Source organism: Phyllobates terribilis, unplaced genomic scaffold (assembly GCF_046119375.1).
Source record: "Phyllobates terribilis strain yellow unplaced genomic scaffold, ASM4611937v1 Scaffold_3__8_contigs__length_932513732, whole genome shotgun sequence".
NCBI lineage: Eukaryota > Metazoa > Chordata > Amphibia > Anura > Dendrobatidae > Phyllobates > Phyllobates terribilis.
The window spans coordinates 481,039,059-481,064,470 of NW_027362763.1; the positions used below are offsets into that span (position 1 = coordinate 481,039,059).

The window sequence follows — 25,412 nt, forward strand, 5'->3', positions numbered from 1 at the left end:
CTTACTGGACTGTTTAGTGTCATTTTTACAAAATCATTCTTTTATCAGCAGGAGATTATCGCTTAAGGACTACATGGCCTGCTGCCAGGCAGTCCAACTCTGCCCCCCAGTACTGATTGGCAGCTTTCTGCCTGTGCACAGTGTACACAGAGAGCTGCCAATCGGTGGAGCTATACAGAGCTCAGAATTCAGAGAATTGGTAGATCTGCAGCAGAGAAAACAGTTTTTAATCAAAACTGCATCACCCAGTAAAGTAAGTGATACATTGCTGGAATCAGAGTCTCTGCCTCTACATAAGTGTTTACTCATCTCCAGTCCTCACGGCCCCCAACAGATCAGGATTTCCTTAGTATTGCACAGCTGAGATAACCTGTGGCAATTTCTGATGCCTTGATAATAATTCCATCACCTGTGTAATACTAAGGAAATCCTAAAAACATGATCTGTTGGGGGTCGAGAGGACTGGATCTGGGAATCTCTGCACTACATTATGCTGTTCTCAGATGGGGTAGCAAAAACCTGCTGACAGATTCCCTTTAAATAAAACTGCTTTGATTTGGAACCCCCCATTACTTAACTTTGATAAAACTTTATTGATAGTCATGTGTGGATGACATGCATTTTTAGTGCTTTTCCTCTGCTGAAATGCAATACAAACTCATATGAGCTTTTTTACATGTGTATTTTCCTCATCTCATTCAAGTCTATGGGAATAATCCACAAATGAAAGCATATATGCTGTAAGAGGAATTGACATGTTATAGATTTAAAAATCGCACCTTGGGTCAGTTTATGCAGTGGGAAAAAAAAGTATATGGGACTTTTCTATATCACTTTGCTGGAACTGTTATACGTTGCACTTTTTTGCGCAACGAAAATACGCAGCATCAAAAATGCAGCAAATATTCTTTGTGGGAACTTAGCCTAAAATGTTTGTGCCGTCCTATTTAAAGTGATTGTGAAATATACAGCCTAATTGTACTCTTTAAAAGCTATTGAATAATTCCGTAAGCTGCACAACTCCTTGGAAAGGACCCTGTTGATGAACTCTTTAGCGTCTTCAATTTGAGACAACCAAGCCAGTATATTAGCTGGATTCCAATAGAGACATGAAGGCAAATATCACACAAAGTGGTGTAATGCTAGATATTTTGTGTACAGCATCACGCCTATGAAACTGATTTCTTGCAGCTGTGAGACTTGACCTTGCCAAAGTTAACAAAAACAACTATTACGGCCCTTAGAGATATTTCATAGGAAAAGAAGTACGTCTTTTTGTAGTAACCAATGATTAAACGCTTATGAATAGCTAATTCACAGTAATGGCGAGGAAGATACAGACACCTAAATATATTATTTTTAATAGGCAACTAAATTATTTGGAGGAAATGATATAACACTTAGGGCTGATTAATAAGCTAAAGCCTGGTGTTACAAGGGCCTGGTGATTTGTGCCATGTACAGCATGTTCCTGATTCATTCCTTAGGAACATTTATCATGAGCCATGCCATACTTTAAAGGGAATCGGGCAGCAGGCTGAGCTATTTAATCTGAGCCTAGCATGATGTAGGGGCAGAGACTCTGATTACAGTCATGTATCACTTGCTAAGCTGCTTGTTGTAGTTTCAATAAAATCTGTTTTGTCAGTAGGAGGTTATCACTAGAGGACTAGTTGTCTTGTGCTAAGTAGTCCTCCTGCTCTGTGAAATCTTGCCCCCACCACTGATTAGCAGCTTTCTGTCAGTTTACAGTGTACACAGAAAGCTGTCAATCAATGGTGTAGGTGGATTATACTGAGCTCAGCATTCAGAGAAATGGTAGATCTGCAGTAGATAAAACAGTGATGCCCCTACATCATGCATGATTACATATCAAAAAACTGGTGACAGATTCCCTTGTGCAAATAGTCATAGTCTACTACCATGCATGTAGAATACAAAAGGGACGAAAGGAGTAACAAATGGATTCGGGAACAAACTACAAGTAGGCTTTTTTAGTAGTCTGTAACCATGGACATATATCGAGGCTGTATACACAACATAATGGTCTACTTTTAAGTGTTAGAATAGTTGCTCCTTTATTGATTTTTTTCTACACTGAGGCAATAAATATATCAGGAAAAAATTATTAAAACTATGGCTGCATTTCCAATTCCCACAAGGGTTCACATTCCCTGACTGAAAGGTAAATCTGCCCATTCATGCCTGGTTTCAGTTTTGCAGCACAACTATGCATAGCGGTGCAGCAAAACTGTACTCATGGTATATATATATATTACAGTGGGTACAGAAAGTATTCAGACCCCTTTCACTCTTTGTTTCATTGCAGCCATTTGGTAAATTCTAAAAAGTTCATTTTTTTTCTCATTAAAGTACACTCTGCACCCCATCTTGAATGGAAAAAAAAGAAATGTAGAAATTTTTGCAAATTTAATAAAAAAGAAAAACTGAAATATCGCATGGTCATAAGTATTCAGATCCTTTGCTCAGGCACTCATATTTAAGTCACATGCTGTCCATTTCCTTGTGATCATCCTTGAGATGGTTCTACTCCTTCATTGGAGTCCAACTGTGTTCAATTAAACTGATAGGACTTGACTTGGAAAGGCACACACCTGTCTATATAAGACCTCACAGCTCACAGTGCATGTCAGGCCAAATGAGAATCATGCGCTCAAAGGAACTGCCCAAGGAGCTCAGAGACAGAATTGTGGCAAGGCACAGATCTGGCCAAGGTTACAAAAGAATTTCTGCATTAATCAAGGTTCCTAAGAGCACAGTGGCCTCCATAACCCTTAAATGGAAGAAGTTTGGGACCAACAGAAGTCTTCCTAGACCTGGCCGTCCAGCCAAACTGAGCAATTGTATGAGAAGAACCTTGGTGAGAGAGGTAAAGAAGAACCCTAAGATCACTGTGGCTGAGCTCCAGAGATGCAGTAGGGAGATGAGAGAAGGTTCCACAAAGTCAACTCTCACTGTAGCCCTCCACCAGTCAGGCCTTTATGGCAGAGTGGCCCGACAGAAGCCTCTCCTCAGTGCAAGACATATGAAAACCTACATAGAGTTTGCTCAAAAACACATGAAGGACTCCCAGACTATGAGAAATAAGATTCTCTGGTCTGATGAGACGAAGATAAAACTTTTGGTGATAATTCTAAGCGGTATGTGTGGAGAAAACCAGGCACTGCTCATCACCTGCCCAATACAATTCTAACAGTGAAACATTGTGATGGCAGCATCATGCTATGGGGGTGTTTTTCAGCTGCAAGGACAGGACAACTGGTTGCAATTGAAGGAAACATGAATGTGGCCAAGTATAGAGATATCCTGGATGAAAACCTCTTCCAGAGTGCTCTGGACCTCAGAATTGGCCGAAGGTTCATCTTCCAACAAGACAATGACCCTAAGCTCACAGCTAAAATAACAAAGGAGTGGCTTCAGAACAACTCTGTAACCATTCTTGACTGGCCCAGCCAGAGCCCTGACCTAAACCCAATTGAGCATCTCTGGAGAGACCTGAAAATGGCTGTCCACCAACATTTACCATCCAACCTGATGGAACTGGAGAGGATCTGCAAGGAAGAATGGCAGAGGATCCACAAATCCAGGTGTGAAACACTTGTTGCATCATTCCCAAGAAGACTCATGGCTGTACTAGCTCAAAAGGGTGCTTCTACTCAATACTGAGCAAAGGGTCTGAATACTTATGACCATGTGATATTTCAGTTTTCCTTTTTTAATAAATTTGCAAAAATTTCTACATTTCTGTTTTCTTTTCAATCAAGATGGGGTGCAGAGTGTAGATTAATGAGAAAAAAAATGAACTTTTTAGAATTTACCAAATGGCGGCAATGAAACAAAGAGTGAAAAATTTAAAGGGGTCTGAATACTTTCCGTACCCACTGTGTGTATATATATATATATATATATATATATATATATATATATATATATATATATATATATATATATATAGTAAGGTTACAGCCGGACAGGTCGTTGACGGGAGGTATGTGTCCCCGAGGTGCCAAGCCACAGTGATGTAGGACTCGAAAAAGCAGGCTTCAGCACACATAGTGCTGAGAGGTGTTTAATGGGCCCAAATTAAGGACATACAGGCATAAGGTTTTAGACATGGCCTGTGCTCATGTGTTAGGTGGTCATCTGGGGGTAGAAAAACACAGGAACGAATTCTCCAGAGGTTCTATTGGCCCGGTTGTCACAGAAAAATTGTGAATTATTGTAGGTCCTGTCCCACCTGCCAGCTGACCTCCCAGGTGGCACACTTCCTTATCCCCTTAGTGCCGTTGCCTATCATTGAGGTGCCGTTTGATTACATAGCCATGGATCTAGTGGGGCCCCTGGTCAAGTCTGCCAGAGGGCATCAGTATATCCTGGTGGTGCTAGACTATGCGACACGGTATCCAGAGGCTGTAACCCTACGAAACTCCTCCAAGTTTATAGCCCTGGAGTTGGTCCATATCTTTTCTAGAATGGGGTTGCCTAAGGAGATCCTAACGGATCAAGGGACCCCATTTATGTTAAAGGTGATGAGGGAGTTGTGTAAAACTCTGCAAATCATACAACTACGGACCTCAGACTACCATCCACAGATTGACGGCTTGGTGGAAAGGTTCAACAAAACCTTGAAGGCCATGTTAAAGAAGGTCGCAGAGAAGGACAGCTGACACTGGGATTGCCTACTGCCGTACCTTCTTTTCTCCATCAGAGATGTACCACAGTCCTTTACTGGATTCTCCCCTTTTGAACTGATGTATGGCCGACACCCCCGTGGACTCCTGGATGTAGCAGCGGAGTCTACACCCTACAGGAGTGTAATCGAACATGTGTCACAGATGCTAGAGGGGATTGCCAAGGTGATGCCCATCGTGAAAGAACACCTCCTCAAAGCAGAAGAGATGCAATCTAGGGTGTACAATAGATTGGAGAGAGTTACATAGTTACATAGTTTATAAGGCCGAAAAAAGACAAGCGTCCATCCAGTTCAGCCTATTTCTTGTGCACTGCAGCTATTCCGCAGCGTTGATCCAGGGGAAGGCAACAAAAAAACATGCGGTATAGGCCAATTGACATCATTGAGGAAAAATTCACTTCCCGACACCAATCTGGCAGTCAGATTAAATCCCTGGATTAATTAACTAAGCATAAGATGTAATTTTATTGTTCTCAAGAAAGACGTCCAGGCCTCTCTTGAACTCATTAAGTGAGTTGGACATCACCACTTCCTCTCCCAGAGAGTTCCAGAGTCTCACGGCTCTGACCGTAAAAAATCCCCTTCTATGCTGGTGCAGGAACCTCCTTTCCTCCAGACGCATAGTGTGCCCCCTCGTCTTTGTCACCATCCTTGGTATAAACAGGTCATGGGAGAGATCTCTGTACTGCCCCCTGATGTATTTATACATGTTTATGAGGTCTTCCCTAAGCCTTCTCTTTTCCAACGTAAATAGGCCTAATTTTGACAACCTCTCTGGGTATTCTAGGCCCTCCATTCCCTTTATTACCTTAGTCGCCCTCCTTTGTACCCCCTCTAGCTCCAATATGTCTTTCCTTCAACCCTGGGGATTGGGCACTGGTGATGGTACCTGCAGTGGAGAGCAAGTTCCTGGCCAATTGGCAGGGCCCCCATGAAATAGTTGAAAAGGATGGCGAGCTCAACTATAATGTCCACCAGCCAGGGAGAAGGAAGCCCTACCAGGTGTACCACATAAACTTGATTAAGCCATGGTGAGATAAGGAGCCTGTGGAAGCTCCGTGTTTGGTGGCTGAGTCTGACGGCGATGTGAAAGAGGTCAAGGTGGCAGAGTCACTGTCACGTACACAAAAGCAACAGTGCAGAGAGTTGTTACATCGGAATAGAGACCTGTTCTCAGAACTACCCGGTTGTACTCATGAGCATGAGGTTCTTACGGAGAAATTGAAGCCATATTGGATTCCCGAAGCCTGTCGAGAGGTAATCTCAGAGGAGGTGAAGCGGATGCTTAGCCTGGGAGTCATTGAAGAGTCCAAGAGTGGCTGATCCAGTCCCATAGTCTTTGTGCCGAACCCAGATGGAGAATGGCAGTTTTGCGAGACTATAGGAAGCTGAATGAGGTCTCGAAGTTCGACACCTACCCAATGTCTAGGGTAGATGAGCTTATTGAAAGGCTAGGACCCGCTCGGTACATCACCACCCTGGATCTCACAAGTGGATACTGGCAAATCCCCCTGTCTAAAGGCGTCAAGGAGAAGATGTCCTTCTCAACTCTAGACGGAAGTTATCAGTACGTCAGGATGCCGTTTGGGTTGCAGGGAGCTCCGGACACTTTCCAGAGAGACATGGACAGGATCTTAGCACCCCAGAAAAAGTATGCAGCGGCCTACCTAGATGACATCCTCCTATTCAGCCAGGACTGGGGAAGTCATCTTGGTAAAGTTCAAGCCATGCTTGACGCCCAAAGAAAGGCGGGTTTTAGCATCAAAGTGATGTGCTATGTGGATGGAGGAAGCCAAGTATCTGTGCTATGTGGTTGGTAGAGGGGATAAAATCACAAATAAATAAGGTTGAAGAAATGCTGAACTGGCCACAGCCCCTCTCGAAGAAGCAGGTCATGGCATTTCTAGGCATCGTGGGCTACTATCAAAGACTCGTCCCTAACTTTTCCTTGATAGCAGCTCCACTGATGGATCTTCTGAAAGGGACGAAGTCGGCTATGGCTAAGTGGTCCCCGGAAGCTGAGGCTGCCTTCCAGGAACTAAAACTGGCCCTCTGTAAACAGCCAGTCTTGGTGGCGCCCAACTTCTCCAAAGAGTTCGTGGTCCAGACGTACGCATCGGATGTCAGGCTGGGAGCAGTCTTGTCCCAGGAGATTAACGGAGAGGAACACCCTATAATGTACCTCAGTCGGAAACTGTCCACATGTGAGAAGAACTACTCCATAGTGGAAAAAGAATGTTTGGCTATCAAGTGGGCGTTGGACACTCTGAAGTATTACCTGTTAGGTAGAAGGTTCAGCTTAGTGTTTGACTATCCTCCACTGAAGTGGATGCGAGAGAAGAAGGGGAACAATGCCCGAGTAACTAGGTGGTTCCTAACCTTACAGGATTTTAGTTTTCAGGTAGAGCAAAGGCCTGGGAAACATGGGAATGCTGATGCCCTATCAAGGGTCTATTGTATGTTGGCAGAAGGTGCAAAGCCCCCCGGCTTTGGGAGGGGGGGGGGGGGGTATGTAAGGTTGCAGCTGGACAGGTCGTAGACGGGAGGTATGTGTCCCCGAGGTGCCAGGCCTCGGTGATGTAGGACTCGGAAAAGCAGGCTCTAGCACACATAGTGCTGAGAGGTGTTTAATGGGCCTGGATTATGGGGCTGGGTTTTACGAGCAGCTGAAAGAGCTGGTTGGGATCAGCTGCTCACTTACCTTCAGTCCAGGTCTTGGAAGGTCTGATTTAAGACAGCTGCGGCTGTCTCGGTCTGGCTGTGTGCTTTGCAAGGTGAGCAGGCCTTGCATATGGTGCTCAGACTCTGCTGAAGGCAGAGAAAAGGACTTCATTTAAACGGCTGAGGCTGTGCTGTATATGGACTGGTTATTTTGAGTTTTCTTCAGTTATGCCTTTTTGCACCAGAAAAAGGCTCTTTCGTGTTTGTCTCCTGAGCGGTTTATGCAAGCAAAATAAACCAACCTGGACTTCTAATAAAAATGCTCCCTGTGCCTACCTCAATTGCAGTCGAGTGAGTACCAAACCCTGCTATATATATATATATATATATATATATATATATATATATATATATATATATATATATATATATATATATTAGGGTGACAGTCAAAACATTTTTGTGTAAATTCTTAGTTCTTACCCCTTTGGTGTGACTGTAACATATGCAAAGTTTTGTAACATTGCAACATTGTTTACTGGTGGCTCAATCATCAAAAAACTAACAAATATTTGTAATAAATGTCTTGCAGCAAAGTAAATGTACAATTTTACAGTAAGTTCACGGTTTCACTTTTTTTTTAACAAAACACACTTTATTTGGTTCAGGATAGTCATGGCGATGCTTCTCCCCATACTGGAGAATAAACTGTTTCTGGTCTTCTTGAGTGCTCAGTGATGAATTGGATGTGCTCATGAGTGCAATGGAGTGTTCGGCGGCATCATTCACGATTTTCAATAAGGCAACTTTTGATTATTCATCGATGTAACTTGCATTAGTGTGCCACAGTCAAGGATCTTGATGAAGAGAATCTTGGTTTATTTCCAGTAGAACAAACAGTTTTTTGTGTTGGACAACATGAAGTGATGAAGCTTCTTGTGTGACACAAAGTCTTCGGCATACTGCACGCAAGTTGAGCAGACATCGTTGCCTTCCTTCTGCAGAGCCAGTACCATCTCAACCTTTTCTGCTGTTGGAACTTCACTGTCAAAAAAAGCCAGACCCACCATAATCTCACTGAGGTACCGTAGCTGATTCCGTTGATTCCTTTGTATGCTACAAGTTCAGTAATGTCAAGTCATTTCACAACAGTGTGTCTGGGATCTGACAGAGGTACCAAGCCTTCAAGTATAAGCGGACAGTAAAAATGCAAGATTGATGGAGATTTTTAACTCTGTTAAAGTTAAACGAAGTTGGTGATGAAACATGAAGATCTTCAGAGCGTATATCACTTTGGCCATCGATCGGGCCCGATGTTAGGCGCCTGCAGTGTTGATGTGTACATCTGGGTTTGCTGGAGAACCAAGTAACAAGAGTGCCAGTATTAACAATTCATTGTAATCATCTCTTGGATGGCATTGTGCAAACTGGTTGGTGCAAAATTCAACTAGACACTCCTTAAGTGGACCTAGCTCAGTTGAAACTATGTCATTTTCTACTCCAGCTGAAAACTTGGTTTTATCTAGTTGATTCCAGGCAGCTGAAAATCTCTCGAACAACTTTAGGCTGCGTGCCCACGAAGGGTTTTTAAAGTGTTTTTGCTGCGGAATTATATATATACACACACACACACACACACACACACACACACACACACACACACACACACACACACACACACACACACACACACACACGCACACATACATACAGGGTGGTAGGTGGCCAGAAAATAATAACATTTATTTCGGTTTATATATAAAATTATATTTACTAACACAAGAATAACATTGACAATTAAATTTTATTCTGAACAATAATACAAAAGCCCTTAAATTTTATCAATGCAGGTGCTCATACTGTTTCCATTACAATTTGCACAGCTTTGAAGTCAGCCTCTTACGCTTCGACAAACTTTTTTGCACAAGTCTCTTTGGGTATTAATTTCTTGAAATGCATCTCTTATGTAATTTTTCAAATCACTGACACTGGTTTTCCAAAGAGTCTGTGAGGAATGAAAAGTGGAATCTGATTGGTTGCTAAGGGCAACTGAGCCAGTTTCACTTTACACCTTGTTTGATAAATCTCCCCCTTCATAACCTTATTACACTTTCTGTCCACCTACTTTTGGACCACCCTGTATATATATATATATATATATAATATATACACTGCTCAAAAAAATAAAGGGAACACTTAAACAACAGAATATAACTCCAAGTAAATCAAACTTCTGTGAAATCAAACTGTCCACTTAGGAAACAACACTGATTGACAATCAATTTCACATGCTGTTGTGCAAATGGAATAGACAATAGATGAAAATTATTGGCAATTATCAAGACACCCTCAATAAAGGAGTGGTTCTGCAGGTGGGGACCACAGACCACATCTCAGTACCAATGCTTTCTGGCTGATGTTTTGGTCACTTTTGAATGTTGGTTGTGCTTTCACACTCGTGGTAGCATGACACGGACTCTACAACCCACACAAGTTGCTCAGGTAGTGCAGCTCATCCAGGATGGCACATCAATGCGAGCTGTGGCAATAAGGTTTGCTGTGTCTGTCAGCATAGTGTCCAGAGGCTGGAGGCTTTACCAGGAGACAGGCCAGTACACCAGGAGACGTGGAGGGGGCCGTAGGAGGGCAACAACCCAGCAGTAGGACCACTACCTCCGCCTTTGTGCAAGAAGGAACAGGAGGAGCACTGCCAGAGCCCTGCAAAATTACCTCCAGCAGGCCACAGATGGGGGTTGTATTCACAGCCCAACACTGTGCAGGACGCTTGGCATTTGCCACTGGTGCCCTGTGCTCTTCACAGATGAAAGCAGGTGCACACTGAGCACATGTGACAGACGTGACTGAGTCTGGAGACGCCGTGGAGCGCGATCTGCTGCCTGCAACATCCTTCAGCATGACAGGTTTGGCAGTGGGTCAGTAATGGTGTGGGGTGGCATTTCTTTGGAGGGCCGCACAGACCTCCATGTGCTCACCAGAGGTAGCCTGACTGCCATTAGGTACCGAGATGAGATCCTCAGACCCCTTGTGAGACCATATGGTGGTGCGGTTGGCCCTGGGTTCCTCCTAATGCACGTGGAGGCCACACACAATACTGAGCCTCATTTTGACTTGTTTGTTTTAAGGCCATTACATCAAAGTTGGATCAGCCTGTAGTGTGTTTTTCCACTTTAATTTTGGGGGTGACTCCAAATCCAGGCCTCCATTGGTTAATAAATTTGATTTCCATTGATGATTTTTGTGTGATTTTGTTGTCAGCACATTCAACTCTGTACAGAGCAAGGTATTCAATGAGAATATTTCATTCATTCAGATCTAGGATGTGTTATTTGAGTGTTCCCTTTATTTTTTTGAGCAGTGTATATATGTATATATATATATATATATATATATATATATATATAGTGACTAAGTCACTGGAAAAGTACTGGAGGGGGAGATATGTAGCTCTGAGATTATTAGCTCCAGTAATTAAACATAGGAAAAAGGTGCCATTACAAGAAGGAATGAGGGGTTAATCAGACATCTTTAGTGCTAGGATGATTAAACACCTGTAGAGGGGGAGGAGGTCAGGGGATAAATTCCCAGCCTTTTAGAGCATTTGGTGTGGGTCTGGAGGCGCAAGCTCTGAAGCTGTATTCTCATGTGAAGGAAAGCTAAACATTGAGTTATTTGTTCCTGAAGCGAGCGGTTATCCGTACCAAGGACTTTGCCATACGTTATGTTTTGTTTTTTCCTGTTAGGCCGGGAAGGCCGTGTTTGTTTTTGCTAACATTACTGTGGTTTATGCAGCACTCGTAATAAACCCAGCAGAAGATTTAAAGAGACAGTGTTCCTGTGTCTAATCTATATGCAGCCGAGTGAACCGATCCACTACAAAATGTATATATATATACATATATATACATGTGTATACATAACTGAAACTGTGGACTACATTCACATTCACTACATTCACATTCACTGTGACTCGTGAATTTTTAGAGACAGTTTATTACTGTCCACCTTAGCCATGTACTGTACTGTGTTCTAGGCTCTGAAGAGTGAGTGCTGCTATAGCGCTACCAATTTTATTTATTAAAACTAAATAAGAAAACCCACAGAGAAACATCCTATTGGCTTAAGTTTGCCCAACACTCAGCAATGTATTATCAGATGTGTACCGAATGTTTATCTGCTTAGCTGATCATTTGAGTGAAGAACATAGTATGTTTGCTTTAATAATATTCCCTGAAAGGTTGCACAGTTCTGGTTCTCATGGCATATTTGCTTAATTTTTAATATTTATACACCCAACTATCTGTGTTTGTCTCTCAAACATGGGCAAAGATTTAAATGTGTATTAGAGTATTAACCTTAAGTATATGAGCAATTGCATTGGGAATAAAATAAATGCCCCCATTTAAAACCATGTAAATTCCAACTTTAAAAGAAACTTGTCACATGAAAAAATTGCTATTATCCTGCAAATATGGCGTTTGTCTGCAGGTTAATAGCATTCTGACTCCGCTGGCGAACGTACTTAAAACCCTGCTGAAATGAACTTTTTTCCTCCCGGTAGCGTTCGGGTGTCAGTCATGGGGGCGGTGCTGTAACTTGAACCCCAGCACTGACTGATAGCAGGATCAGCATTAGGGCCGGCGGTCAGTCAGTGCCTGGTGGGTTTTTACAGCCCCCACTCTCTTTGCACAGAGCGGTGACTGAACACTGAACGCTGCTGGGGGTAGAGGGGGAGATAAAGTTAATTTTCTCCTGGCAGCGGGGGTCTAAGTGTGGACTCGGGCAGCTCCGGAACGCTATTAACCTGCAGATTGATTTCATATGTGCAGGTTAATAGCGTTTTTTCACGTGACAGGTTCTCTTTAAGGCTACGTTCCCACGATGAGCTTTTGGTGAGTTTTTTATGTTGTAGATTCTCTTCAATATTTCTGCACGTATTATGTAAAACAGGTTACTAGCGGTTTTAAAATTCTGCAGCATCAAAAGCTCACCAAATATTCATTGTGGATACATAGTCTAAGGCTGAGTTCACACGATGCGTATTTCATGCGTTTCCGCGGCGTTTTTGCAGTTGCGTAAACGCCGCGGAAACGCATGAAAAACGCATGGTAGAAGGGAAGCAATGTTCCCCAATGGAAATCCGCATGTGCTGTGCCCATGATGCGGATTTTTCCGCAGCGTTAACGCTGCGGTCAAAAATCCGCAGCATGTCAATTAATTTTGCGGAAACGCGGCGATTTCGCCGCCATTGACTTGCATTAGAACGCGCCAATTCCGCAAGACAGCATTTGTACTTGCGTAATTGGTGCGTTCTAATGTGCGGATGGTACCCGGGTGTGGAGGAGAGGAGAGTCTCATCCACACCCAGGTACCATTAAAAAAGCTGTAAAAGAAGAATAAAATAAAAAATAAATGTATTCTTACCATCTGTCGGCCCTCACAGCGCTCCCGCTTGGTTCCCGGCACTTGCAGTGAGTTGTAGGACCTGCGGTGATGTCAGAGTCATGTGACGGGTCACGTGACGCTGACGTCGGCAGGTCTTTCAATTCAAAGTTGCCGGCGAGGGAGAACAGATTGAGCAGGACAGCGCGGGCCATCGGAGGTAAGTATATACACTCTCTCGGTTCACACTGTATAAATCCATGCTGTTTGCATGGATTTATATAGTGTGACCTAGTTATCAAGCACTTTCCAGGTGATGCTAACATCGCCTGGAAAGCGCTTGTTAATCTGCATGCGGAAACGCATGTGAATCTGCATGTGGATCCGCATGTATTCTGCAGGAAAAACACATGCACAATCTGCATGCGTTTTTTCTGCCAGGGAGATGCAGAAATGATGCAGAAATTTTCTGCTTCATTTCTGCATCGTGTGCACATACCCTAAAGGAGTTTTCCAGTTTTGGAAAACCCTTGTCCCCCAACTGAAGCTTTTTCTTAAAAAAACAAACTTTGTTTTACTTATCCTCCCTGGGCCCAGCGCTGAGTCTCTGACACTGCTTCTGGTGTCTGTTATTATCTCTAATGCTAACGTCATATCACCAACTCTGCAGCCAACCGGTGAGCTCGGCGGCTCGAGCTGTCAACTCGGTCAGACCCACTTAGCTTACATATTGGCTGCAGCACCGTCTATGTGACTTTAGTGCTGCATACAATAACAGACACCTGGAACAGCGGCAGTTACTCAGTAATGGACTCGAAGAGGGTGAGTAAATCACAGTTTATTTTTTTAAAACCCCTTTAAAGTCCTATAATATGCTGTGTTGAATCATTTCGGATTAGATCTTTGAAGCAGTCAGGATTTAGTTTTTCTCATACAGAGCTTCAAATTCCTTGCATCTATATGAAGTTAGATCATAAAATTCTGGCTACCAGAAGTCGCCTATAGGGGGCGCATAGTACTCATTATTAAGTTCAGTGTATAAAGGTGTACAGTAAGCATCTAGTACTGCAGAAGGCGAAGATCTTATTGTTTGACTATATACCTAGATATGTGATTTGCTGCTATGTATCACTAAACAGAGGTTCACGTTTGATGTAACACTTGGTTTATCTTCCACATCATATGAAGAACCAAATCATTTTGTTTCTTATTGTAGAGCCTTCCAGTACAAGAAAATGATTCAGTATCGAAGAAGTGGGGATCCTACTTTGCAGACTGCATTGCTGGAGCTAAGAGCTCTCAGGATACACCAAATCTGACATGGTGCTGTTCCAGTATTAGGAATTACAGCACAATAACTATCCCAAGCATCACAGCAATTGTAGGTAAGTAGTTGAATTTTTGTGATGGCTATGCTTTGTAAGTTAAAAGGGTTGTAAAGATTAGAAAAATATGGCTTCTGTTCTCCTTAAATATTCTACAGTAGCTGTTCACATTTTTTTCTTCGATGGAACACATCTGTAATACCAGACAGAACTCATTAATAGATTTGGGTCTGATTCGTAAATAAAACAGTCGCATTTTTCTAATTCTGTAAAAACCCTTTAAGGCTGCGTGCCCACTATGCGTTTTTCAAGCGTTTTTGCCGCGGAATTTCCGCAGCGAAAACTCTTAAAAACCGCTTGGTAATACGTGCCCCATGGTCCCCAATGATAATCCGCATGTGCTATGCACATGCTGCGGAAATTTCCGCTGAGGATTATCATTGCAGAAAAATCCACAGCATGTCCATTATTTTTGTGAAAACGCAGCATAATATCCGCATGACAACATGTGCACATGCAGATATTAAGCGATTCAATGTGCGGATGGTACCCGGGTCTAGAGAAGAGGAGACTCTTCTCCAGACCTGGGTACCATAGTACCTGTTAAATAAAAGAATTTAAAATAAACATTATACTCACCTTCTGATGGCCCGCTGTCTTCTCTCCGGTGCGTCCTGGCTCCCCAGCGGCTCGCGATGGTGTAAAAGGACCTTCCGTGACGTCATTTAGTCATGTGACAGGTCACGCGACCTGGGAGGGGAGGTGCCTTATATTGTTCATTAACTATTTTGGAAGCTGAAGTTAGTAATCTTGGCAACTCTATAAGGTAATATAAAGTCTAAACTGATAAAAATTAAGAGACTTCTAATCATGCTCAGACACGACCAGGGCTGTGGAGTTGGTAAGCCAAACCTCTAATTCCTCAATTTCCCTGACTTCCGACTCCACAGCCCTGCCTCACTACTGAGCATGTAAATAAAGCGCAGCACAGATTCATCTCAACTAAAAGCCTAGATCCTTAGATCAGGAATAGAACAGACATTTATAGGACATTTCATAACTTTCCCAAATTCATATGAAAACATTTACAGCACATACTGCATTGTACTACTGTACCCAATTTATTATACAACCCCTGGCAAAAATTATGGAATCACCGGGCTCGGAGGATGTTCATTCAGTTGTTTAATGTTGTTGAAAAAAAGCAGATCACAGACATGGCACAAAACTAAAGTCATTTCAAATGGCAACTTTAGGGCTTTAAGAAACACTACAAGAAATCAAGATTAAAAATGTGGTACTCAGTAAGGGTAATTTTTTTCAGACCAACCAGAGGGAAAAAATTATGGAATCACTCAATTCTGAGGAAAAAAATATGGAATCACCCTGTCGATTTTTATTTCCAAAACTAACACCTTCATCAAATTAGATCTGCTCGTTAGTCTGCATCTAAAAAGGAGTGATCACACCTTGAAGAGCTGTTGCACCAAGTGGCATGACATGAATCATGGCTCCCACACGAGAGATGTCAATTGAAACAAAGGAGAGGATTATCAAACTCTTAAAATAAGGTAAATCATCACGCAATGTTGCAAAAGATGTTGGTTGTTCACAGTCAGCTGTGTCTAAAATCTGGACCAAATACAAAAAACATGGGAAGGTTGTTAAAGGCAAACATACTGGTTGACCAAGGAAGACATTAAAGCGTCAAGACCGGAAACTTAAAGCAATGTCTCCAAAACAGGAAATGCACAGCAAAACAAATGAGGAATGAATAGGAGGAAACTGGAGTCAATGTCTGTGACCGAACTGTAAGAAACCGCCTAAAGGAAATGGGATTTACATAAAGAAAAGCTAATCAAAAGCCATCATTAACACCTAAACAGAAAAAAACAAGGTTACAATGGGCTAAGGACTGTGGCTGACTGAATGAAAGTCATATTCAGTGATGAATCGCGAATCTGCATTGGGCAAGGTGATGATGATGGAACTTTTGTTTGGCGCCGTTGCCAATGAGATTTATAAAGATGACTGCATGAAGAGAACATGCAAATTTCCACAGTCATTGATGATATGGGGCTGCATGTCAGGTAAAGGCACTGGTGAGATGGCTGTCATTACATCTTCAATAAATGCCCAAGTTTACATTGATATTTTGGACAGTTTTCTTATCCCATCAATTGAAAGGATGTTTGGGGGTGATATTTTTCAAGATAATAATGCATCCTGCCATAGAGCAAAAACTGTGAAAACATTCCTTGAAAGAAGACACATAAGGTCAGTGTCATGGCCTGCAAATAGTCCGGATCTCAATCCAATTGAAAATCTTTGGTGGAAGTTGAAGAAAATGGTCCATGACAAGGCTTCAACCTGCAAAGCTGATCTGGCAACAGCAATCAGAGAAAGTTGGAGCCAGATTGATGAAGAGTACTGTTTGTCACTCATTAAGTCCATGCCTCAGAGACTGCAAGCTGTTATTAAAGCCAGAGGTGGTGCAACTAAATACTAGTGATGCATTTGAGTGTTCTTTTGGGTGTTTGTTTTTCATGATTCCATATTTTTTTCCTCAGAATTGAGTGATTCCATATTTTTTTTCCCTGTGCTTGGTCTGAAAAAAAATTACCCTTACTGAGTACCACATTTTTAATCTTGATTTCTTTTAGTGTTTCTTAAAGCCCTGAAGTTGCCATTTGAAATGACTTTAGTTTTGTGCCATGCCTGTGATCTGTTTTTCAACAACATTAAACAACTGAATGAACATCCTCAAGCCCGGTCATTCCATAATTTTTGCCAAGGGTTGTATATTTTAGGAATCTGAGTCGGTCCGAAAAACCGGTACCTGAGATATTCGTGTCCGAGTGTGTCACACGTGTGCCGCATCAGGATCACACGGACCGGCACCTGGGAATCAGCGGTACAGTTAGCTCTGTTCCCAAGTGCTGAGTGCCGCCCTCATCATGGTTCCCTGCCAGCGCTGTGATCAGCACCAGCAGGAACAGTGATGAGAGTAGTAGTGCCTGTTCCCGCAATGTCCACCTGTGAAAAAATAAGAATAAAATAAAAAATCCTTATACTCACCTGTCCTAAGTGTCCCCCGCTGTAATCCATGCAACCGATCAGCAGAGGTGCCGGGGAGAATGAAGCGCTGCAGCGAGCGGCTCTGGAGCGGTGTCCTTTCACTCACTGAGCGCAGCTCCGGAGCCGCTCGCTGCAGCGCTTGATTACTTCTGGGTCATCAGCACTCATTGGCCTCTCTCGGCACATGCACATTACCGGACTTTGCTCTGCCCTCAACAGGACAGCGCAAAATACGCCTGAGCAGTAGCAAAATTGGGGGCTCTGTGTGGATGACATAGGATGGGTCATCCACATAGAGCACAGCAGGAGGACGATGATTTTGGGGATAGAGGAGGCGCCAAAGCAAAACCAGCAACGCCCATCAGACCGGCGCTTGCCATGGAGAGTGTAACGGGTCTGGGAGGCGGAACCTCTAGGCTACTATACAAGGGAGCGATCCTTGTAAGGGAGCGGGTGGCGACCAGGCAGGCAGTCACAGCAGGTGACCGGGACAGTCTCTGGGTGTACGGGCAGGAGGTCACGGCAAGTGATCAGGGCAGTCTCTGGAAGAACGGGCTGGAGGTCACGGCAAGTGACCGGGGCAGTCTCTAGGTAAAGGGTAGGTACGACCTGTGATGGCTGAACCTCCAGGTAGGCTAGCAAGGCAGATGGAGGATGTGTGCTCCCAGGTGAGCAAGCGAGAGTCTCTGGAATAGCAGGTGGTCACAGCACGTGACGGCGGAGCCTCCAGGTAGGCAAGCAGGCAGGTAGCGGAGAAGCGCTCCCAGGTGAGCGGGCAAGAGTCTCTGGAATAGCTGGTGGTCCCAGCACGTGACAGCGGAACCCCCGGGCAGGCAAGCAGGCAGGTAGCGGAGAAGCGCTCCCAGGTGAGCGGGCAAGCTGGTCCATAGACAGACTGACCGGAGTTGTAAGGCAGACCGTCGGACCTCAGGCAAGCAGGCAGGTAGCTGATGTGCGCTCCCAGGTGAGCGGGCAAGTTGGTCCTTAGACAGACTGACCGGAGTTGTAAGGCAGACCGTCGGACCTCAGGCAGGCAGGCAGGCAGGCAGGCAGGTAACAGGAAATCAGGCAGGATTAGGACAGCAAGCTGGCAGGTAACTGGCAACGGGACCTGAGGGCTGAAGCAGAGTAGAACGGTGCAACAACATTGCTCGGGCACCTCCATTTTGGAGGAGGTGCCTTATATATGGTAAAGTCCTCCGGCCATTGGCCGGGGACTCCTTAGGACGGCGCGCGCGGCCCCTTTAAGAGGGAGGGAGGGCGCGCGCGCGCGCCCTAAGCACAGTGGCCGGGAAGGAGCGCGCGCTGCCAGCAGAGCGGGAGAGGGACGCCGGGCACGGAGCAGAGCGGTGAGGGGAACAGCGTCCCTGCCTAGCAGAGGGCAGGGACGCCGGCACTACAGTACCCCCCCCCTTTAGGCCCCCCCTTTTTTAGGCCAGATAGAAATTTAGCTAGGATGAGAGGGGCATGGATGTTCTCCCGGGGCTCCCACGTTCTCTCCTCAGGACCAAACCCCTTCCAATCTACCAGAAAAAAGGTCTTTCCTCTTACCCTTTTGGTGGCAAGAATGTTCTCTACCTCAAACTCGTCCTCAGCAGAAACCGGAGCAGGAGGCATACCTGTAGACTTGGAAAAAGAGTTAAGCACCACGGGTTTGAGGAGAGATACATGGAAGGAGTTAGGGATCCGTAAGTTGGCCGGGAGTTTCAATTTATAGGCCACCGGGTTGATCTGACTGATGACCTCCAGAGGACCGATGAACCGAGGCCCTAACTTGTAAGAAGGTATCTTGAGTCGAACATATTTAGATGAGAGCCAGAATTTTTCTCCTGGACGAAATTGTGGAGGATCCAGGCGGTTTTTGTCAGCGTGTCTTTTCATACGCTCGGATGACAGAAGGAGTGCGGACCGGGTACTCTCCCATATGGAGGAAAATTTGCTAACGAGAGATTCCGCAGCCGGGTTGTCCACAGAGGTGGAGACAGGAAAAGGAATCCGAGGATGCTGACCAAAGACTACAAAAAACGGGGATTTGGAGGAGGATTCGCTCTCATGATTATTATAAGAGAACTCGGCCCATGGTAGGAGATCCACCCAGTCAGAATGGTGGGCATTAACGAAGTGCCGGAGGTAACTGGTCAGGTTCTGATTGATCCGCTCCACTTGACCATTGGACTGTGGGTGGTAAGCGGAAGAGAAGTCCAGGGTGACGTCTAGTAGTTTACAAGTGGCTCTCCAGAAACGTGAGGCGAACTGTACCCCACGATCCGACACGATGTGGAGGGGCAGGCCATGAAGACGGAAGATGTGGCGGATAAAGTCTTTAGCCAGCTCGGGTGCAGACGGAAGGCCTGGCAGGGGAATAAAGTGAGCCATCTTGGAAAAGCGGTCAGCGACCACCCAAATGACCGTACAACCGGCAGAGACGGGGAGATCAGTTATAAAGTCCATTGCTATATGCTGCCAGGGGGCAGCAGGTACAGGAAGCGGAAGGAGGCGTCCGGCTGGCAGATGTCTCGGGACTTTGTTGCGGGCGCAGGACACACAGGCAGAAAGAAAGTCTATTATGTCCTTGTGCAGGGTAGGCCACCAATAGTGCCGGGCAATAAGCTGGAGGGTCTTTTTCTGACCGGCGTGGCCAGCTAGTTTAGACGAATGGCCCCAGTGTAGGATCTTCTCCCGATCAGGTACTGAAACAAACGTTTTACCGGGAGGGAGACGATTTAGACTCACGGGAGCCACCTGCATTACTCTGGCGGGATCGATGATATGTTTAGGTTCTTCCTCGAGATCGGACACCAGAAAGGATCGGGACAAGGCGTCTGCTTTGACGTTTTTGTCAGCCGGGCGAAAATGAAGAACAAAATCAAAGCGAGCAAAAAACAAGGACCACCGGGCTTGGCGCGGGTTAAGTCTCTGGGCATGCTGGAGGTAAGCCAAGTTCTTGTGGTCAGTGTAAATTATTACCGGATGAAGAGCCCCCTCGAGTAGGTAACGCCACTCCTCCAACGCCAGCTTGATGGCCAATAACTCTCGGTCTCCTATGGAATAGTTGCGCTCAGAAGAGGAGAAGAGTTTGGAGAAGAAGCCACAAGTTACCATTCTCCCGGAAGATGATTTTTGAGTAAGTACCGCTCCGGCTCCAGAGGAGGAGGCGTCAACTTCCAGGAAGAACTGCTTGTTGCCGTCCGGGCGATGCAGCACCGGGGCGGAAGAGAAGGCCTGTTTTAGGGAAAGAAAGGCCTCCTCTGCTTCGGGCGGCCACTCTTTGGGATTAGTACCCTTACGGGTGAGCGCGGAAATTGGGGCAGTCCGGGAAGAGAAGTGCGGGATGAAGAGGCGGTAATAGTTGGCGAAGCCCAGGAACCGTTGAATAGCCTTCAACCCCTCTGGTCGGGGCCATTTCTCGATGGCAGACAGTTTCTCAGGATCCATTTGTAGGCCGGTCTGAGAGATAATGTAGCCCAGAAACGGAAGCGAGGTCTGCTCAAAGAGGCACTTCTCATATTTAGCGTAGAGATGGTTCTGCCTGAGCCTGAGCAGGACCTGACGAACATCCCTCCGGTGAGTCTGGAGATCCGGAGAGAAGACCAAGATGTCGTCCAGGTACACCACTACGCAGGAGTAGAGAAGGTCCCAGAAGATGTCATTGACCAACTCTTGAAAGACGGCAGGAGCGTTACAGAGGCCAAAGGGCATTACCAGATATTCATAGTGGCCGTCCCGGGTGTTGAATGCCGTCTTCCATTCATCCCCCTGACGGATACGAACCAGGTTGTACGCCCCACGGAGGTCCAGTTTGGTGAAGATTCTAGCCCCCCTCAGACGATCAAATAACTCCGGAATGAGCGGAAGGGGGTACTTATTCTTCACCGTGATCTGGTTAAGGCCTCTATAGTCTATACAGGGACGGAGAGAGCCGTCCTTCTTTTTGACGAAAAAGAAGCCTGCTCCCGCCGGGGAGGTAGATTTCCGGATGAATCCCCTGGCCAGATTCTCCTCAATATATTCGGACATCGACCGGGTCTCAGCAGCGGATAATGGATAAATACGCCCACGGGGAGGAGAAGTACCAGGTAACAGGTCGATAGGGCAGTCGTATGGTCTATGAGGGGGTAGTGTCTCTGCCTCCTTTTTATTAAAGACATCAGCATAAGACCAATAAGGAATCGGAAGTCCAGGTAGATTAGCTGGGGTAGGAGAAGGACGGACGGGATGAACGGGAACCAGACAGGTCTTATGGCAGCCCTGTCCCCAGCGAAGGACTTCTCCGGTCTGCCAGTCAAGAACGGGTGCATGTTTCTGGAGCCAAGGTAGGCCTAGCAAGAGGGCGTGAGAGAGTCCAGGCAGAACATGGAAGGAGATGCTTTCAGAATGCAGCATTCCCACCTGCAGAGTAATGGATTCGGTGATGAGTTGGATGGGGCGTGGTAAGAGCCCCCCATCCACGGCAGCAACAGACAAGGGTACAGCCAGAGGTTTGGTGGGGATGCGGTATTTCTCTACCAGGGACTGTGAAATAAGATTCCCGGCTGCTCCAGAGTCCAGTTGGGCTAGTTCGAAATAACGGTTCTCCCCGTAGACGATTGAAACTGACAACAGCAGGGATGGAGAGGATTTATTCTTGTCTAGGTGGACCTCTCTGAGCGAACCTAGACACAGGCGTTTCCCGACCTCTCCGGGCAGGCACGGATCCGGTGCTCCTTACTGCCACAGTAGAAGCAGGTCCCCTCGGCACGGCGTAAGTCCTGACGGGTCTTGACCATCTTGGTCTGGTCGACCTGCATAGGCTCAGGAGGGTGTACCTGGTTAGAGACAGAAGGAGTGACGGGTTTCTGAAAAGTAGGAGCTAGACGTGGTAACCTCCTCTCACGGGTGACCTCTCTGGCACGCTCCTGGAACCGTAGGTCAATCCGGGTGGCAAGAGTTATTAAGTCATCGAGAGTGGTAGGAATGTCCCGACCGGCAAGTTCATCTTTAATACGGCCGGACAGACCCTCCCAGAAGACGGAAACCAGAGCGTCGTTATCCCAGGCCAGCTCCGAGGCAAGGGTACGGAACCGTATGGCATATTGGCCCACGGTGAGACTTTCCTGACGGAGGCGTAGCAACGATGATGCGGATGAGGTCTTCCGTCCGGGTTCGACGAAGACTTTCCGGAAAGCCGTGAGAAAAGCAGGCAAGTTGGACACCAGGGGGTCTCCTCTCTCCCATAGAGGATTTAGCCAGGCCAGGGCCTCCCCGGTGAGATGGGACATGATGAATGCAATTTTGGCTCGGTCGGAGTTAAACTGGTGGGACAATAGTTCAAAGTGCAGGGTGCACTGATTTATGAAGCCCCGAGCCTGGGCTGAGTCGCCTCCGAAGCGAGGAGGTGCAGAAAGCCGAGGTCCGGGGTAGGATATCATGGTGTTAGTGGACAGCGGAGCTGCCGGATTGCGAGACATGGCACTGGCGGAGGTTGTTGGTGGAACAGTCAGAGTGTCCAGGCGAGTATTGACATTCCGCAGGTGACCCAGGATGGACTCCTGTTGGGACCTTTGACGGGACAGTTCATGACACAGGTCCGAGAGCGAGGGAGCTTGGGTGCCACCGGGTTCCATGGCCCGAGCAAACTGTAACGGGTCTGGGAGGCGGAACCTCTAGGCTACTATACAAGGGAGCGATCCTTGTAAGGGAGCGGGTGGCGACCAGGCAGGCAGTCACAGCAGGTGACCGGGACAGTCTCTGGGTGTACGGGCAGGAGGTCACGGCAAGTGATCAGGGCAGTCTCTGGAAGAACGGGCTGGAGGTCACGGCAAGTGACCGGGGCAGTCTCTAGGTAAAGGGTAGGTACGACCTGTGATGGCTGAACCTCCAGGTAGGCTAGCAAGGCAGATGGAGGATGTGTGCTCCCAGGTGAGCAAGCGAGAGTCTCTGGAATAGCAGGTGGTCACAGCACGTGACGGCGGAGCCTCCAGGTAGGCAAGCAGGCAGGTAGCGGAGAAGCGCTCCCAGGTGAGCGGGCAAGAGTCTCTGGAATAGCTGGTGGTCCCAGCACGTGACAGCGGAACCCCCGGGCAGGCAAGCAGGCAGGTAGCGGAGAAGCGCTCCCAGGTGAGCGGGCAAGAGTCTGGAATAGCTGGTGGTCACAGCACGTGACAGCGGAGCCTCCGGGCAGGCAAGCAGGCAGGTAGCGGAGAAGCGCTCCCAGGTGAGCGGGCAAGCTGGTCCATAGACAGACTGACCGGAGTTGTAAGGCAGACCGTCGGACCTCAGGCAAGCAGGCAGGTAGCTGATGTGCGCTCCCAGGTGAGCGGGCAAGTTGGTCCTTAGACAGACTGACCGGAGTTGTAAGGCAGACCGTCGGACCTCAGGCAGGCAGGCAGGTAACAGGAAATCAGGCAGGATTAGGACAGCAAGCTGGCAGGAATCTGGCAGGTAACTGGCAGGTAACTGGCAACGGGACCTGAGGGCTGAAGCAGAGTAGAACGGTGCAACAACATTGCTCGGGCACCTCCATTTTGGAGGAGGTGCCTTATATATGGTAAAGTCCTCCGGCCATTGGCCGGGGACTCCTTAGGATGGCGCGCGGCCCCTTTGAGAGGGAGGGAGGGCGCGCGCGCGCGCCCTAAGCACAGTGGCCGGGAAGGAGCGCGCGCTGCCAGCAGAGCGGGAGAGGGACGCCGGGCACGGAGCAGAGCGGTGAGGGGAACAGCGTCCCTGCCTAGCAGAGGGCAGGGACGCCGGCACTACAGAGAGGATTATAAAAGGTATTTTCTGGGATATGCAGAAGTGGTTGGAGACGTATATAGACTGCTGTAAAAGAGGCATTAAAGGTGGGTGCTTCAGTTTATATAGGGAAAACCTGGTGACAGGTTCCCTTTAAGGATTGGTCATCAATATTGATGCAGTTGGAAAACCCCCCGTATAAGTTGGCAACACAGAAATCTCACACACAGTCATAAATCAATTATACAAATGTCAGACATACAGTATATCACAAAAGTGAGTACACCCCTCACATTTTTGTAAATATTTTATTATATCATTTCATGGGACAACACTGAAGATATGACCCTTTGATACAATATAAAGTCAGTGTACAGCTTGTATAACAGTGTAAATTTGATGTGCCCTCTAAATAACTCAACACACAGCCATTAATGTGTAAACCTCTGGCAATAAAAGTGAATACACCCCTAAATGAAAATAGCCAAATTATGCCCAAAGTGTCAATATTTTGTGTGGCCACCATTATTTTTAAGCATTGCCTTAACTCTCTTGGGCATGGAGTTCACTAGAGCTTCACAGGTTGTCACTGGAATCCTCTTCCATGACGACATCACAGAGCTGGTAGATGTTAGAAGCTTGTGCTCCTCCACCTTTCGTTTAAGGATGCCCCACAGATTCCTAATAGGGTTTATGTCTGGAGACATTATTTTTCATTCCAGCACCTTTACCCTCAGTTTATTTAGCAAGACAGTGGTCGTCTTTGAGATGTGTTTGGGGTTGTTATCATGAATACATGGGGATCATGCTCTTCTTCAGTCTATTACAATACGTTTGCATTCATGGTTCCCGCAATGAACTGTAGCTCCCCACAGCCGGCAGCATTCATGCAGCCCCAAACCATGACACTCCCACCACCATGATGACTGTAGGCAAGACACACTTGTCTTGATACTCCTCACCTGGTTGCCGCCACACATGTTTGACACCATCTGGACCAAATAAGTTTATCATGGTCTCATCAGACCACAGGACATGGTTCCAGTAATCCATGTCCTTAGTCTGCTTGTCTTCAGCAACCTGTTTGCAGGCTTTCTTGTGCATTATCTTTAGAAGAGGCTTCCTTCTGAGACAACAGCCATGCAGACCAATTTGACGCAACTTGATGTGCGGCGTATGATCTGGGCACTGACAGGCTGACCCCCCCACTCCTTTATTCTCTGTAGCAATGCTGGCAGCACTCATATGTCTATTTTGAAAAGACAACCTCTGGATGTATCGCTGAGCATGTGCACTCAACTTCTTTGGTCGACCATGGCGAGGCCTGTTCTGAGTGGAACCTGTCTTGTTAACGCTGTATGATCTTGGCCATGCTGTATGATCTTGGCCGTGCTGCTGCTCAGTTTCAGGGTTTTGGCAATCTTCTTCTAGCCTAGGCCATCTTTATGTAGAGCAACAGTTCTTTTTTTCAGATCCTCAGAGTTCTTGGCCATGAGGTGCCATGGTGAACTTCCAGTGACAAG

General features: G+C 46.3%; 1 protein-coding gene across 3 annotated transcripts in view; it reads left to right on the forward strand.

Annotated features, from left to right (window-relative positions):
- The window catches only part of NT5DC1 (5'-nucleotidase domain containing 1), a 359,332-nt gene that overhangs the window by 318,643 nt on the left and 15,277 nt on the right, over window positions 1-25,412 (forward strand). For all 3 annotated transcript variants that reach the window (XM_073675886.1, XM_073675884.1, XM_073675885.1), the window contains one exon: window positions 13,992-14,160. In XM_073675886.1, coding sequence (XP_073531987.1) covers window positions 13,992-14,160 — 169 coding nt within the window. The remainder of the gene's footprint in view (window positions 1-13,991; window positions 14,161-25,412) is intronic.